This window comes from Leptonychotes weddellii, chromosome 2 (assembly GCF_054177405.1).
Source record: "Leptonychotes weddellii isolate Sample4059 chromosome 2, ASM5417740v2, whole genome shotgun sequence".
Classification (NCBI taxonomy): Eukaryota; Metazoa; Chordata; class Mammalia; order Carnivora; family Phocidae; genus Leptonychotes; species Leptonychotes weddellii.
Genome location: NC_138370.1, coordinates 36,702,630 through 36,718,024, shown reverse-complemented (window position 1 = coordinate 36,718,024; position 15,395 = coordinate 36,702,630). Strand labels below are relative to the sequence as shown.

The following is a 15,395-nucleotide window of genomic DNA, read 5'->3' as shown; positions in this document are numbered from 1 at the left end:
TCTCCTCAAATAATGATTCTACCTATTCTATCTCTTCTCTGGGACTCCACACATACAGATGATAAGCCTACTCACTGTATCCTCTGTCTCCTAGGCCTTTTTTGGTATTTTATTTTTTCTTTTCATGATTCATTCTAGATTGTTTTTTCTGACCTATTGTCTGGTTCATTTATTCTTTGTTTAGCTTTACTGAATCTGTTAATTCATCTTTCACAATTTAAAAATTTATTTTACTTTTCATTCCTAGCATCTTCTTTCAATGCTTTATCAACTCTGCTTTTATAATTCACAATTTTCTGCCAAAATTTTCAACCTAGTTTTTTATGTTCCTGAACACAGTAAGCATTGTTTTGGTTTGGTTTGGTGTTTAGCACAGCTATTTTATTTTATTTTATTTTTTTTTAAAGATTTTATTTATTTATTTGATAGAGACAGAGATAGCCAGAGCAGGAACACAAGCAGGGGGCGCAGGAGAGGGAGAAGCAGGCTTCCTGCTGAGCAGGGAGCCCGATGCGGGGCTCAATCCCAGGACCCTGGGATCATGACCTGAGCCGAAGGCAGACGCTTAATGACTGAGCCACCCAGGCACCCTTAGCACAGCTATTTTAAAGTTCAGTCTGATAAAGCCAATGTCTGGAGAACTTGGCATCTGTTTTTATTTTTTGGTGTTTCTGCTGGTTCTCATTCATGTTGTTATATCTCCTCATATGCCTAGTTATTTTTGGCTGTGAGTCACATATTATATATTTGAAAGATTATTTGTAGTAATTTAAAGTCCTAAACGATGTTATCTTAGTATAGAGAGGTTTGCTTTTGCCAGGTGCCTAGGGCTACTTTATTTAAATTTCATGGATTGAAATGATTTGAAGGTAGGCTGTAGTGACTTTCAGGGCTGTTCTATTTCCAGTTTACCCTTACTCTTACATAGATGCAACATTCTGGGGTCCCCAACCAATGAGGAGAAACTCACCAGCCCTCACATCATCCTTGGCAAGCCATGAGCCCTAATTTTTTTTTTAAGTAGGCTCCACGCGCAGCATGGAACCCAACACGTGGCTTGAACTCACAACCCCGGGATCAAGACCTGAGCTGAAATCAAGAGTTGGACGCCCAACCAAATGAGCCATCCAGGCACCCCAAACCCTAACTTTTTAGCTTCTATCAAGACGGCTGCTCAACATCTTAGTTCCTTCTTTTGAAATTCATGAATATCTCTAGGAAAGAAATAGTCCCAAATTTTGGTTTTACCTCTCTGGATTTATGTCTTTTTTCCAGATCTCAACTTGGTAATTATTTTACTTTGTTAGCTTTCTGAATGCCTCTAAAGCAAATTTTAGAATATTGTGTCTAGTTTTTACAGTTATCTTAAGTCAGGGTTGATTTAAACTATCTAGTGTGGCATTACTAAAGTGGAAATCCTTAGTTTGTATCACTTAAATAAAACCAAAATTGTATTGTTTTTAGTGTAGTTTCAGAAAGGAATGGAATTAGAAGTATGTTCAATTCACCATCATAACCTAAAAAGTTATTCTTCATTTCCTTTCAGAAAAAAATTAAAAAGCATGTATCAGCTTATATCTACACACCCTGTAAAAAATGGAAATGAGAAGATTCTATTCATTTACTTTTGCACTTAACAGAATATCTAGTACATTTTCCATATTAGCACTGATTGCTCTAATCCATTCTTTTTTTAATAGTTGCACATATCACTCAATCTAACTCAACATTTACTTATCATGCTCACTACACTATACTTGGCTTTAGGGCTATTTTGGTGAGCAAAAACCAACTGTGTCCTAGCATTTGGGGAGTCTACAGTTGAGTGGGAGTAAAATATATTACTCTTATAATAATATAAATAAATGCAAAATTACAATTCTATCAAATGCTAAGGAGAGGTACATGGTGATATGAGACAGCATGACAGGGGTACTGGATCTAGTCAGGGAGGTCAGAAATGTCTTCCATGAGGATGTTACAATAAGCTGAACAAGAGCTAACTAGAAGAGAAGGGGAAGAGGAGGCTTGCAAAATAATATTCTATGTAGAGAATCTATCAAATGGGTATGTCATAATTGATTTACCCACCTCTCCACTCAGGGACATTTGTTCTGATTGTTCTGATTCTGTTGATACTCTGACAATACTTTAATATGTATTCCCATATGCAATTTTTGGCATAATTTTGTAAGCATATCTTTATGGTAATTAAGAATCCTTTCTTAGTACATACAATAGAGTTCACAATAATTTCCATATCCACCTAGATTTGAATATAAATCCTACTAGATCTATTTCTTACATATTTCATCTTCCCCTAACTTAAATTCTTTATTTTGTTTGAATTTTCTCTTGCCTGAATTATTTCCTCAAAAAGAACTGGTTCCTTATAATGATCTGCTACCTCATACATAAAGATGCTCACAAGCTATGCTCCATCTGCTCTTCACCTTCAATGTGGAATCTAAAACATAACTATGTTTAGGACTCCCCTCTATCTGCCCAAAGCAAGCTAGGCTTTTTCCACTATGTAGATGGTTTATCCTAACAGTTGAATGAATCACTTCAGCACAGAGCATGGAAAATGAGACAACCAGAGGTTTGAATTCAGGTGTCACCATCTTTCCAGAATCTTTTGCATTCTCAGATAAGTTAGGACCTATCTTTAAAATCAAACTGCCTCGGACTCCCTGCTCCACAGGGAGCCTGCTTCTCCCTCTGCCTCTGCCTCTCTCTCTGTCTCTCATGAATAAATAAATAAAATCTTTAAAAAATAAATACATAAAATCAAACTGCCCACAATACACTAGGAAAAAAATACTTGGCTACATATATAACAAAATGTTACTATATAAAGATCGCTCACAAGCCAATAAGAAAAGCAAAAACCAAACAAACATGCACATAACCCAGTAGGAAAATGGGCAAAAGGTATGAATTGACAATTCACAAAAGAAAAATACATGCGGTCAATAAAAAAAAAAATGTCCATTAGTCATCATAAAAATACAAATTAAAATTTTAAAAACACCAGACTAAAAAAATGATAGTAAACAGTATTGGACAGTGCACTGTGAACTATGCATCACACACACAAAATGGAATCTGGTACAGCCTTTCTAGAGGTTATCTGTATCTGATTTAAAATTGTAAGTACTAGGGCGCCTGGGTGGCTCAGTTGGTTAAGCAACTGCCTTCGGCTCAGGTCATGATCCTGGAGTCCCAGGATCGAGTCCCGCATCGGGCTCCCTGCTCAGCGAGGAGCCTGCTTCTCCCTCTGACCCTCCCCCCTCTCATGTACTCTCTCTCATTCTTGCTCTCTCAAATAAATAAATAAAATCTTTAAAAAAAAATAAAATAAAATAAAATAAAATTGTAAGTACTAAATGACACAGATATTCAATTTCTAGAAATTTATCCTATGAACATAATCAAGAACATATTATTCTCAATTTCCTAATATTGCTTCCCTTTCTTTCATATCATATATCAACATCTGACTTGTACTTATTTATTGTCTTCTCTCCCCTAGAATATAAGTTTATTGCATGCAAGGACCTAAATAGTACTTGCTATATATTAGTCATGTAATAAATACTGGCTGTTGACAGAATGTGTAAAGATTTATCTATAAGAATTTTTAAACTATAGGGTTTTAAGACAAAAAAGTTGGAAAAAATCCAATATCCAACAGCAGGAGATTGATTAAAACAAAAATCACCAATAAAGACAACTAGATAACTGTTAAAAATTAGTCTATTAAAAAACTATAAATGTTTATGATACTAATACATGACCTCATTTTTGTTAAAAAGGGGAAAATATATGCAAAGATATAAGACAGGTAACACAATATTACATCAAGATGTGAATAGCTGATATTTATGAGATGGCAGGTTTACAGGTAACTTTGTTGTTCTTATTTGCGGTTTCCAGTATTTTTCAAATTTTATTTTTCGGTAATGAACACAATTCTCTTCTAATAAGACAAAGAAAATTATTCAAAACAAACTAAAACCAAACTCAAAACTTCGTTTCTAGTTCAAATGAGAAAAAGGCAAGTTTACCTTCAATTTCATCATCGGAAATCAATTCATCATCAGAGCATATGTTGAGAATGTTAACCAGCATCTCTGTGACTATATAAGACAAAATAACCCAAAATGTATACAATTAATAAGGTATTCTCTCTAAAATGATGTGGATGTTTAAGTAAACACATGTTAAATAAACATAAACAAAAATGATTTGTCATTATGCTATTAAGAGTAATTATAAAGAGTAGCATTAAATCTAGACCTTCAGGTTTATATAGAATTTGGGGAAATTACTTGCTTCAGTAAAAGTCTGGTCTTTGAAGATTCTATTGCATAATTACTTGATTTCATGAGACTGTTGTCCAGAGCCTTTTCCTCACTGATATGTACATGAAAAGATTTCCTCCCATTTTACAAAGATGTTAAGCCATCAGGTCTATGCCCAACAAATTTATTTTATATTTGCATAGCTTATTTGTATAGGTGCACAAATAAAATTCTACAGGACACTATTTCCTATTTAAATCTCTTTATCACTGAAGCAATCACTGAAGGAATGGTTTAGTGACTTATGTTATTTTAACATCCTGATCATAGTAGGGTAGCTGCTTTAAATTGATATTTACAACAATAAGCGCACAATTGACTAGAACTATAATTTAAAAACCAATTTAAAAATTAAAAAAATAAAATAAAAAACCAATTAAGTGCCATTTAAAAATCTTTGTAGAGAACACAGAAATTAGAAAATACTTCTGATAGCTTTATTATTTATTATTTTTTATTCTTTTTAATTCTGTAAGTTTAAGAAAAACATTTCTGAACCATCAGGGGACTCATGAAATATAAAAGTGTGCTCCATCACTAATTAAGACAACTGAGCATCCAGTTCTCTTACCTTTTTCCCCAACAAATGGCAAAGACCATGTGAAAACGTCCATAAAGTTTGGAAGCCAGTAGGGGTGTGGAGAACAGTTAAACTGCCTGATATTCATGACATTGTTTTCATATTTTAGCACAGCAGCTAAAAAGGAAAAAGCAGGAAAATATGGCACAGAGGAACATGACATGGCAAATGGTATGCTTTGTATAGCTGTGTACCTACTAAACAGAACTCATGAACTTCCTTTCCACTTTTAAGTTCACGACTTGGTATTTAAGAGCAGATGGAAAATCTTAAAGCATTTTATACAGTTCATTCTTTTAAGAATTATCCCAAGGAACAAAGTTACCTGAAGATCTCATATATTAAAAGTACAAAAGAAACTGAGCTCTGAAACTTCAAAGGGTCACTGCGCTGTAACCATCTGTAGAAATCTCAGGTTCCACATTAGAAAAATTTTGTCATAATTTCCCTTTATAGGCCAAATGGTTACAATTACAGCTCTCCTTTGAAGGCAAACATTTTTCATTAAGCAAACACAGCCTCTTTTGCTAGTCATTATCCAGTGCCAAAGATTTTATAAACTCTCTGGGAGTTTAGAACATAGCAATTATCAATTCATAGTAGGGGATACAGATGGTAAACTTGGAGCAATTTACACAGCTCAGAAGTAGATTAAATCATCTCTGCATATTATACAGAGGATTAAAAATCCATCTCTCCTATACAGAGTTAGTATATTGCTAGCACCATATAAATGTTTAACTTGATCAGTTCATGTATTTATACACATGCTTTGGTACTAAACTAATTTTCTTTATATTTTAAAAGTTTGAAAATCCAATTTCTTAGACTTCACCATGAGCACGAGCTCTGCGATGTTGTTTGCATTATTCTCTTTAGTCTTACTTGATCATAAATAGATTCGGGTATGAAGTACTTCAGAAATGACAGATATAGGTCATTTCCTGGTTCCTGTTTCTTTGCTTATTAAAGGATAGTCTCATGTGCTCAAAATTTAAGTTACTGAGTGTCTAAAATGTATACCATGGATTATAAAGAAAATACATGAAAGTAGGATCTCCTGCTCTTAAAAACCTAACATTGGATATAATATACATGTCCCATTATTTTCATGTGTATATATTTTATTTAGGTTAGATGAATACACAATTATTCAACAATTCCCTCAATCTACACAGGAAAAAGAAGTGAGAGGTGGCTCTTTACAGTGGATGATTAGAAATGAGAGCATAAAAAATTGCTTTTGGGTATGTTCCCAGTGGACACAAAAAATAGGAATAGAAATCTTTAAAAATCATGACTTAAGGATCTTTCACATAATCATTGGAACTAAGAAATACTCTTTGGTACCAATATGAAAGAAAGAAAAGCAACAGAAGAAGAAAGAGAAAAAGGAAAGGGGGAGAGGGTTGTCATTTTCAAGAAAGAGGTACTTGGATGGGGAGTAACTTAGTACCAGCAGACATTATTTCATATACCACTCTGTCTTTTTCCTAAAAAAAAAAAAAACAAAAGAAGTTTGAGAAACAACCAAGGAAAATAAGAATGTTTCAAGATAAAGTTACCAATTATGTCAAAGTCAACAGAAAACTCTGGTAGACTGGACTGTGACTTAAAAGATTATTCACTAAAGGAATAATCAAGATCAAAACCAGGTTAGAATGGGGCAGAAAACGAGCTGGCATTTAGTGAATGAGTGAAGTGACTGCTGTGTTGGGTGGCAGGTTTCAGTTGAGCACACTGACAAATCCACTGTGCAATCAACAGACACTCTTCCTAGTGAGCCTGAACAAGGGAAAAGGGAATGTCTTCATCACAGATATGAGGACTAGGGCCATGAAGTGTCCTTGAAGAAGTTGCCAACACAAGCAGCACATACCATTCATAATGGAAGATATAAGAAGAAAACTAAGTCTCTAACATATTGGGAATATTAGGAAGGAAATAAGAAAGAATGGAGTTAGGGAGAAGCAGAGTGTGGTGGGATAGCTAAGATTCAGAAAAGAATGATGAGATGTAAAAAAACTAGATGCTGGAAGAGAACTGAAGTCAAAGAAGTGTTTTTTAAAATGTATAGTAAGCCACTGAGATGACTGATTCAAATCAGACTGAAGTGAGATGTGCCATTCCTTAGTTTCCCTTTAAACAGGCTACATAGTAAGTATACTGTGGACCTCTTTTAAACTTGATTCCCCAGCTGCATATACAAGGTATGACTATAAAGTAATGAGACTTAAAAACCACCAACTACAAACACACCAGACCTTATATATGAGATGAGTGTGGTCCTCTGATGTAATCACACTAGGCACAATAACAGTAAAATGTTACAGTATCATAGCAATTTAGAGTTTGACAGATGCTTTTAATGTTTATTTTTAGTATTCCAACTTATCTTCAACAACCCTATATGACAGGTATTTTAAAGATACACCGAGGCTCAGAGAAGTTAAGTGTCTTGTTAAATGTGAAATTAAGTGTCATGTTAGCTGTGAATTTAAAAGTGAAGCAGGACTAGACTAGAATTTCTTCTGACTCCTAGCTTAGTGCTCTTTTCAATACACCTTGCTGCCTTACCATATATTTAATCCAAAGATGCTGCCATTACTCAAAACATTTTTGGAACTCCTCTTTTGGAATCGCCTCCAGACCCATTTTATAAGCAACACAAGAAAAACCAGTCTCATTACCCTATAATCATACCTTGTTTCTGACCCCAAATGGTATCATCTAGCTTGATCACTCACCTTATTCACCAGTCTTGACTCCAAATGACTTTTGGCTGTTCCAAAAATCAAATCCACCCTCAAAGGACGAAGATTTCCCATCACTGAGGATAATCAAAAGAATGTGTCGCAGACTCTGAAGGCAATGCCAAAAGAGGAGTTCCGAAAACGCTTTGAACAATGGCAGCATTGTTGGAATAAGCATATAGCTTCCCAAGGTAACTACTGTGAAGGGACAATACTCACTTGGATATATACGTTCTGGCATGTTTGTATAAAAGTTCTATTATTTTATAGTCATACTTTGTAAACAACAAAATAGTTACAGAGGCATGTTACAGAGGATATTACAGAGGAAGTTTGCCCTGATACAAAACTTACAAACTATGAATCATAAAAAATTAAAAAAAAAAAAAGATTTTGGGGTACCTGGCTGGCTCAGTCAGTAGAGTATGCAACTCTTGATCTCAGGGTCATGAGTTCAAGCCCCACATTGGGCGTATGTAAAAATAAAATTTTCAATAGGATAAAGTCTTAGAATGAGAATTTCTGGATTGAAGGCATGTTTATATTTAATCCTCTCTGTTTATATGGGAAACTGAGGTGTAGAAAAATAATATGACTTGCCTAAAGTCACACCATTTAGTTTCTGGGAGGGCTTGAACTACAATGATTTTTCTGACTTTTTGTACAGTATTCATCTACCTGTACCATTCCTCAAGAAAAGCAAAAACAGCTTAATAATTTACAAACATTAAAACTCCAAATAGTGACATTTTATTGAGGTACTGTTACAAATAAATTCACCAAAAGTAATAATTTATGATGACTATTCTAACTTGAACCTGACTTTCTTCTTCTTATATATTTTTTTAAAGATTTATTTATTTATTTTAGAGAGAGAGGGAGAGAGAAGGAGTTGGGGGGAAGGGCAGAGGGAGAGAATCTTCAAACAGTCCCCACTGAGCACAGAGCCTGACTCAGGGCTCAATCCCACGACCCATGAGATCATGACCTGAGCCAAAACCAAGAGCCAGACACTCAACTGACTGAGCCACCCAGGCACCCCTATTCTTCTTATATTTTGATTCAGGAGTACATATCAGACCTATTATGATCATTATTTATATTTACAAAGAGCCCAATAATCCTTAGGAAATGAAAACCAAGCAGTAGTCTAAATTCTAAGTTTCTTGGCCTTTGTTTCAATTAAGACCTCTTTTCTTATATATAAAATACATACACATATATATGATTAAATTAGAGCTCACATTTACTCACAAATTCAAACTCAAATATCACTGGACTCCTTTACCTTTATTATTATAGACATCTAGGTAATTGGGGGCAGAGAAAATTGTAATGAGTGATGGAAAGCCTGTTGTTTGGCTCTTCCTGTACATTCGATACCTGGAAGAGAGATAACAGTCTGTCTTGATATAAAGGGCAAAAACTCTGTAATGATAATTGGTACAGTTTTAATATAACTTACCCAGCATCCTGGGCTTCATGGGCTCTGATTATTGATAACAAATTATTGTTCTGTAAAAATTCACAAACTGCAGGGTAACTGAAAAAGAAAATTAGGAAACATAAACCCAGAACTAAAACAACTGGTTTTTAGTAGGAGGAAGGGGAAAAGTCAAGATGCTATTAGTTGAATTTGTTTCAAAATTATAGATTTGACATACCACTGAACTTTTATTAATGGCTTAGCAATCATCACTGTTTTTCCACTTCACTAATATACCTCATTCCAGATCAAATATGCAGATAACAGACAACCTTAGGACAGGAAAAGAGCTCCCTACTACCTTTTAAATTTTTTGTCTTAACCCTTAACATAACAACACCAAAACTTTTCTTGTCTTGATATAAAAAAAAGTAGCCCAGTAGTGTGTGTGTGTGTGTGTGTGTGTGTGAGTGTGAGAGAGAGAGAGAGAGAGAGATTAGGTGCTAAAAACCGAACACACAATTTTCAAATTATCAAATTGTTAGAAAAGTTAAATAACCTACTTACAGCTTCACAAGTAATATCAACGCCAAGTTGATATTATGCAGGAATATTTCAGGAGTAAATGCAAATATTACACCCAACTGTATTCTAATGAAAGGTGTGATATTTGCATCTACTCCTAACATTTTCTCTCAATATTATTATCTTTCTACATTTAGAAAAACCTGATAGGTTGGGGTGCCTGAGTGACTCAGTCAGTTAGGCGTCTGACTTTTTTTTTTTTTTTAAGATTTATTTATTTATTTTGAGAGAGAGAGCACGCAAGAGTGGGGTGGGGGGACAGAGAGGGAGGGAGAGAGAATCCCAAGCAGATTCTGCTGAGCATGGAGCCCTAGGGGGCTGTATCCCATGACCCTGGAATCAAGACCCGAACTAAAACCAAGAGTCAGTGCCCAGGCGCCACAAGTACACTCTTAATTTCTATTCGGGTTTCTTAAGATTCTCTCCCTCTGCCCCTCCCTCCACCTCTCTCCCTCTGGGGTGGAGGGGTGGGGGTGGAGGTTGGGGGGAAGAATTACCTGATAGGAAAAACTGGAGAATGGAGAATACCAAATTATCCTAGAATTATCCAAGTGTTAATTATTTATATTTAAATCTTTCTTATTATGCTCATTAGAAAAATTAACTTTTAAAATAGATTGTACATTCACATGGTATAAAATTGAAAGATACAAATAGTGAGATACAGATACAGTGAAATGCCTCTCTTTTTTTCTTTTAAAGTTTATTTTTTTTTAATAATCTCTATACCCAATGTGGGGCTCAAACTCATGACCCCCAGATCAAGAGTCAGTTGCATGCTCTTCTGATTGAGCCAGCCAGGCGCCCCTAAATGCCTCTCTTCTTCCTACATCTATCTTCCAGCTACCTTAGGAGCAACCAATGTTCCTGATTTCTTTGAGTACCCTTTAGAAGATATTCTATAGGCATACCTTGGAGATGTTGTGGGTTCTGTTCCAGACCACCACAACAAAGCAAATATTGAAATATAGCAGGTCAAATTAATTTTTTGGTTTCCCAGTACATATAAAAGTTAAACTTACACTATACCGTAGTCTATTAAGTGTGCAATAGCATTATGTCTAAAAAATAATGTATATACCTTAACTTAAAAATAATATCTTATTGATGAAAATGCTAACCATCATCTGAGCTTTCAGTGGTCATAATCACAGATCACAAATCACCATAATAAATATAATGATTTAAATAAATAAATCTTAAAAAATTTGAAATATTGGGAGAATTACCAAAATGTGACAGAGACAGGAAGTGAGCAAATACTGTTGGAAAAATAATACCCAAGAGACTTGCTCAACACAGGATTGCCGCAAACCTTCAATTTGTAAAAAACTCAGTATCTATGAAGTGCAATACAGCGAAGTGCAATAAAATAAGGTATGCCTGTATTTTATATCCATACATAAAGGGTTTGTTTTCTTTTCTATTTTTTTATTAAAAAAAAAATAGCCTCATTGAATAGTCTGGCACATTCCATTGTCTGAATGTACCACAAAGTATTTAACTAACTATTCTTCTATTGAACATTTAGGTTGTTTTAAATCTTTTATCATAGGGGCACCTCGGTGGCTCAGTTGGTTAAATAGCTCACTCTAAATCTTAGGATCTCAGGGTTGTGAGTTCAAGCCCCACATTGAGCTCCTTGCTGGGTGTGGAGCCTACTTAAAAAAAAATAAATTTATCACAAATAATACACCAGTGAATAACCTTATACCGTTGACCCTTGAACAATGTGGGGAGTGTTGACTCCCCTCGCAGTCAAAAATCTGTGTATAACTTTTTTCTTGTGTGTATAACTATATATTTTTTAAAGATTTTATTTATTTGACAGAGAAAGACACAGTAAGAGAGGGAACACAAGCAGGGGGAGTGGGAGAGGGAGAAGCAGGCTTCCCGCGGAGCAGGGAGCCCGACTCAGGGCCCGATCCCAGGACCCTGGGACCACGACCCGAGCCGAAGGCAGATGCCCAACGACTGAGCCACCCAGGCGCCCGATGTGTATAACTTTTTTTAAGTAGGCTCATGCCCAACATGGGGCCTAAACTCACGACCCTGAGATCAAGAGTCACATGTTCTACCGACTGCGCCAGCGAGGCACCCTCATGTATGTAACTTTTGACTCCCCCAAAAGCTGGCCTGTTGACTAGAAGCCTTACCCATAACAGTCAATTGACGCATACTTTGTATGTACTATGCATCATATGCTGTATTCTTACACAAAAATAAGCTAGAGAAAAGAAAATGTTAAGCAAGAAAAAATACATTTCTAGTATAGTATTATATTTATATAAAAAAAAATCCGCGTTTAAGTGGACCTGTGCAGTTCAAACACATGTTGTTCAAGGGTATACATTTTACATATCTGCACATTTACATAGTTGATTCTTGTTATTTGCAGTAGCTATGTTCTACAAAGTTAACTTGTAAATACAGCATTACTCAAAACTGAACCACTGCTCCTAGAGAAAATAGACAGTTAGTGTCCTGTGAGCCTCTGGTCACATTTTCACTAACCGATCAATACATAACCTTGTTTCATGTGTGTTTCTGTGTAAGGACACTTATTTAACATATACTGTTCATTAATTAACATGGAACTCATGGACAACAATGCCTTAAGTCATTCCCAAATAAAGCTTATATGTATTTTCTAAGACACATCACAGCCTTCTTACATGTAGAAATACTCGGTAGCACTTAAGCACTATGTTGGGGGCCATTTTACACAGCAAACTCACCAACAAAAAATGTGAAAAATATTGCACTAAACGCACCACAAAAAGAATGGTGGAATAGCATGAAAGCTGAAACAAGATGGCAAAGCAGCTCTTTGTTAACCTCAGTTAGGAACACAGACAGGGTGACAAATTTTTCATCATTCAGCATGTGTGCATGTCTGAATGACCATGACAGTGCTATGAGTGGTGACTTTGCAGTTACAAGTAATTCTTAACAGGAAGGCAAATCTGAAGATCAGAATTTGTAAATAATGAGGATCAATTGTATAGCCACAGGATTACACTTTAGAAGATCTTCTGGATCAAAGGCCCTGGGCATTTATAATAGATGTTGTCAAGCTCATCTCCAAAGAAGTCATAGAGTTTATGTTGTACAAACAATAAAAAGGTATTATGCTCTTTATTTCAAGCAATGTAAAGAGAAGTAAAATTTAGGGGTTCAGTCAGTTGAGTGTCTGACTTGGATTTGGCTCAGTGTGTGCATGTACTCTCTTTCTCTCTCTCAAAATAAATAAATAAAATCTTTTTAAAAAATTTAAAAAAGAAGTAAAATTTAAATGACTCAGAAAGGAATAAAACAAGGTTGCCTAGAAGAAGGTTAAAACTATGGCAATATTAAGGCTTTTTACTTATATGTGGATTTCATTTAATAAATGTACTATCTAGGCAATTAACAGATTTGAACTAAATATATGCATTAACTTGTCACAGTAAAACACTGGGATTAAAAAAACTTAGACTTCAAACTTCTCTCTCTCCCCCTCTTTTTGAATGGCAGAACACAATAAAAGCTCACATATGAGATTTAAGACAACAGCCAACTTCCAGGAAATGTCCTGGGCTTAGTTCACAATGTCCTGTTCTTTTTATATCTTTGCCTATAGCAGTGGTTCCAAACGCTGGAGAGATTGTTAAAAAAATAACAGGATTGGGGCGCCTGGGTGGCTTAGTTGTTAAGCGCCTGCCTTCGGCTCAGGTCATGATCCCAGGGTCCTCGGATCGAGCCCCGCATCAGGCTCCCTGCTTGGCGGGAGGCCTGATTCTCCCTCTCACACTCCCCCTGCTTGTGTTCCCTCTCTCGCTGTGTCTCTCTGTCAAATAAATAAATAAAATCTTTAAGAAAATAATACCTCATAAAAAAAAAAAAAAAACCAACAGGATTTTCCTGTCTCAGACCCACTGAATCAGAATCTCTGGGGGAAGAGCCAACAAATCTTTATTTAAAAAAAAAACTCATAGATGATGTTTGGGAACAAATAATCAAGATCATTTAGGGTCAGAAAATAACATTTAAGCACTGCAAGATGTTCTGTTCAATCATGTTCAGTATATTACACTTAGGTATTAATGAAGGTACTCATATATATTATGAGGGTACATAATACCTATCAAAATATAAAAAACAAAATAAACAAGAATTTTCTGCCTTCTATTAATCAAAAAATTAAACAAAAGTCTTTATACTACAAAAATTAGGGATATAAAGTACTTACAAATAATTTGATGATACATATTACAATTGCCTTTCCTAATTTATAACTTTGAGGATTAGCTTACCTGTAAAAATAAGAGCACCCTCGGACAGTGTTGTGGGTATAGTGCTCCAAGGTCTTTTCATTACCATAATCCTCTGAAGGATCAGACCAAAGCAGGTCACACACTGGCCCAAAGGCTGGAGGTTCTTTAAACCTGTCTAACTAGAAAACACACAAAAGCCAAAAGAAGAAAAATCATGAAGGCAAAAGGAACTTTTGGAAACTGGTATGGGTCAAAAACAAAACAAAACAAAACCCTCCCACCAACAAGAATGTATTAGGAGAAAAAGCAGCAAGCCCCATAAAGAATTTTTCCTTTAGGAAGAAAATGAGTATTTAACAAATTTGGATACACAATTTTTATTATTTTTTTGAAATAAATTTGTATAAATATCCCTGTCATCTAACCATACTGTAGAAAAGGACTGCTTTACATCTTAGTTTTTTGGGTTTTTTTTTTAAGATTTTATTTATTTGACAGAGAGAGACACAGCGAGAGAGGGAACACAAGCAGGGGGAGTGGGAGAGGGAGAAGCAGGCTTCCAGCAGAGCAGGGAGCCCGATGCGGGGCTGGATCCCAGGACTCTGGGATCATGACCTGAGCCAAAGGCAGATGCTTAACGACTGAGCCACCCAGGCGCCCCTACATCCTAGTCTTAAAAGCAGTACTCATCTAATTCAAATGTGAAATCAACCACTATGGAGATATACTATTATTGAGAAAGACTATGTAAAGTTCATTTCAACTGCCTAGGTGAGCTAACATTACCATCAGGGCAGGAAAGGTTTTACAATTGTTCTGTTCATTGTCTACCTCATTCCAATGGAGATTTCTAGTTTTATTTTGTAAAGGACTTTCATCCTTTCCATTCTATATGCAGGCATTTCAATGTAAGTTATTAATTTAAGCCTTGAGTCATTGCTGCTTTGGTTAGTAGCATAAAAACCAAGGCAAAACCAGTAACTAAGATAGCTGAGGACTTCTACTAAGTGAAAGGGGAGGTTTTTAATACAAGTGATTCAGAATTGCAAAATTCAAGACTTAACAATGTAAAAGAGAAATTCTGGTTATTTTAAAGACCATAAGGCAGCAGAAATGTAGGCATACCCTCTTACCCTGAGGAGAGTAACTTTAATTCAGAGAAAAGTTTTATAAACAGAAAAATCTTTAATTTCAGTATCTACATGAGACAAGTAGAATACAAAGGTAGAGAGGGCGCCTGGGTGGCTCAGTTGGTTAAGCGACTGCCTTCGGCTCAGGTCATGATCCTGGAGTCCCTGGATCGAGTCCCGCATCGGGCTCCCTGCTCGGCAGGGAGCCTGCTTCTCCCTCTGACCCTCCCCCCTCTCATGTGCTCTCTCTCTCATTCTCTCTGTCTCAAATAAATAAATAAAATCTTTAAAAAAAAAA

The 15,395-nt window shown here is 35.7% G+C and overlaps 1 protein-coding gene across 4 annotated transcripts in view; it reads right to left on the bottom strand.

Annotated features, from left to right (window-relative positions):
• The window catches only part of PPP3CC (protein phosphatase 3 catalytic subunit gamma), a 98,733-nt gene that overhangs the window by 17,765 nt on the left and 65,573 nt on the right, over nucleotides 1-15,395 (bottom strand). For all 4 annotated transcript variants that reach the window (XM_081810086.1, XM_081810093.1, XM_081810077.1 and 1 more), the window contains exons 6-10: nucleotides 14,007-14,146; nucleotides 9,166-9,243; nucleotides 8,989-9,083; nucleotides 4,939-5,064; nucleotides 4,071-4,142 (exon numbers count right to left, since the gene is read on the bottom strand). In XM_081810086.1, the coding sequence (XP_081666212.1) occupies nucleotides 4,071-4,142; nucleotides 4,939-5,064; nucleotides 8,989-9,083; nucleotides 9,166-9,243; nucleotides 14,007-14,146 (511 nt within the window). The remainder of the gene's footprint in view (nucleotides 1-4,070; nucleotides 4,143-4,938; nucleotides 5,065-8,988; nucleotides 9,084-9,165; nucleotides 9,244-14,006; nucleotides 14,147-15,395) is intronic.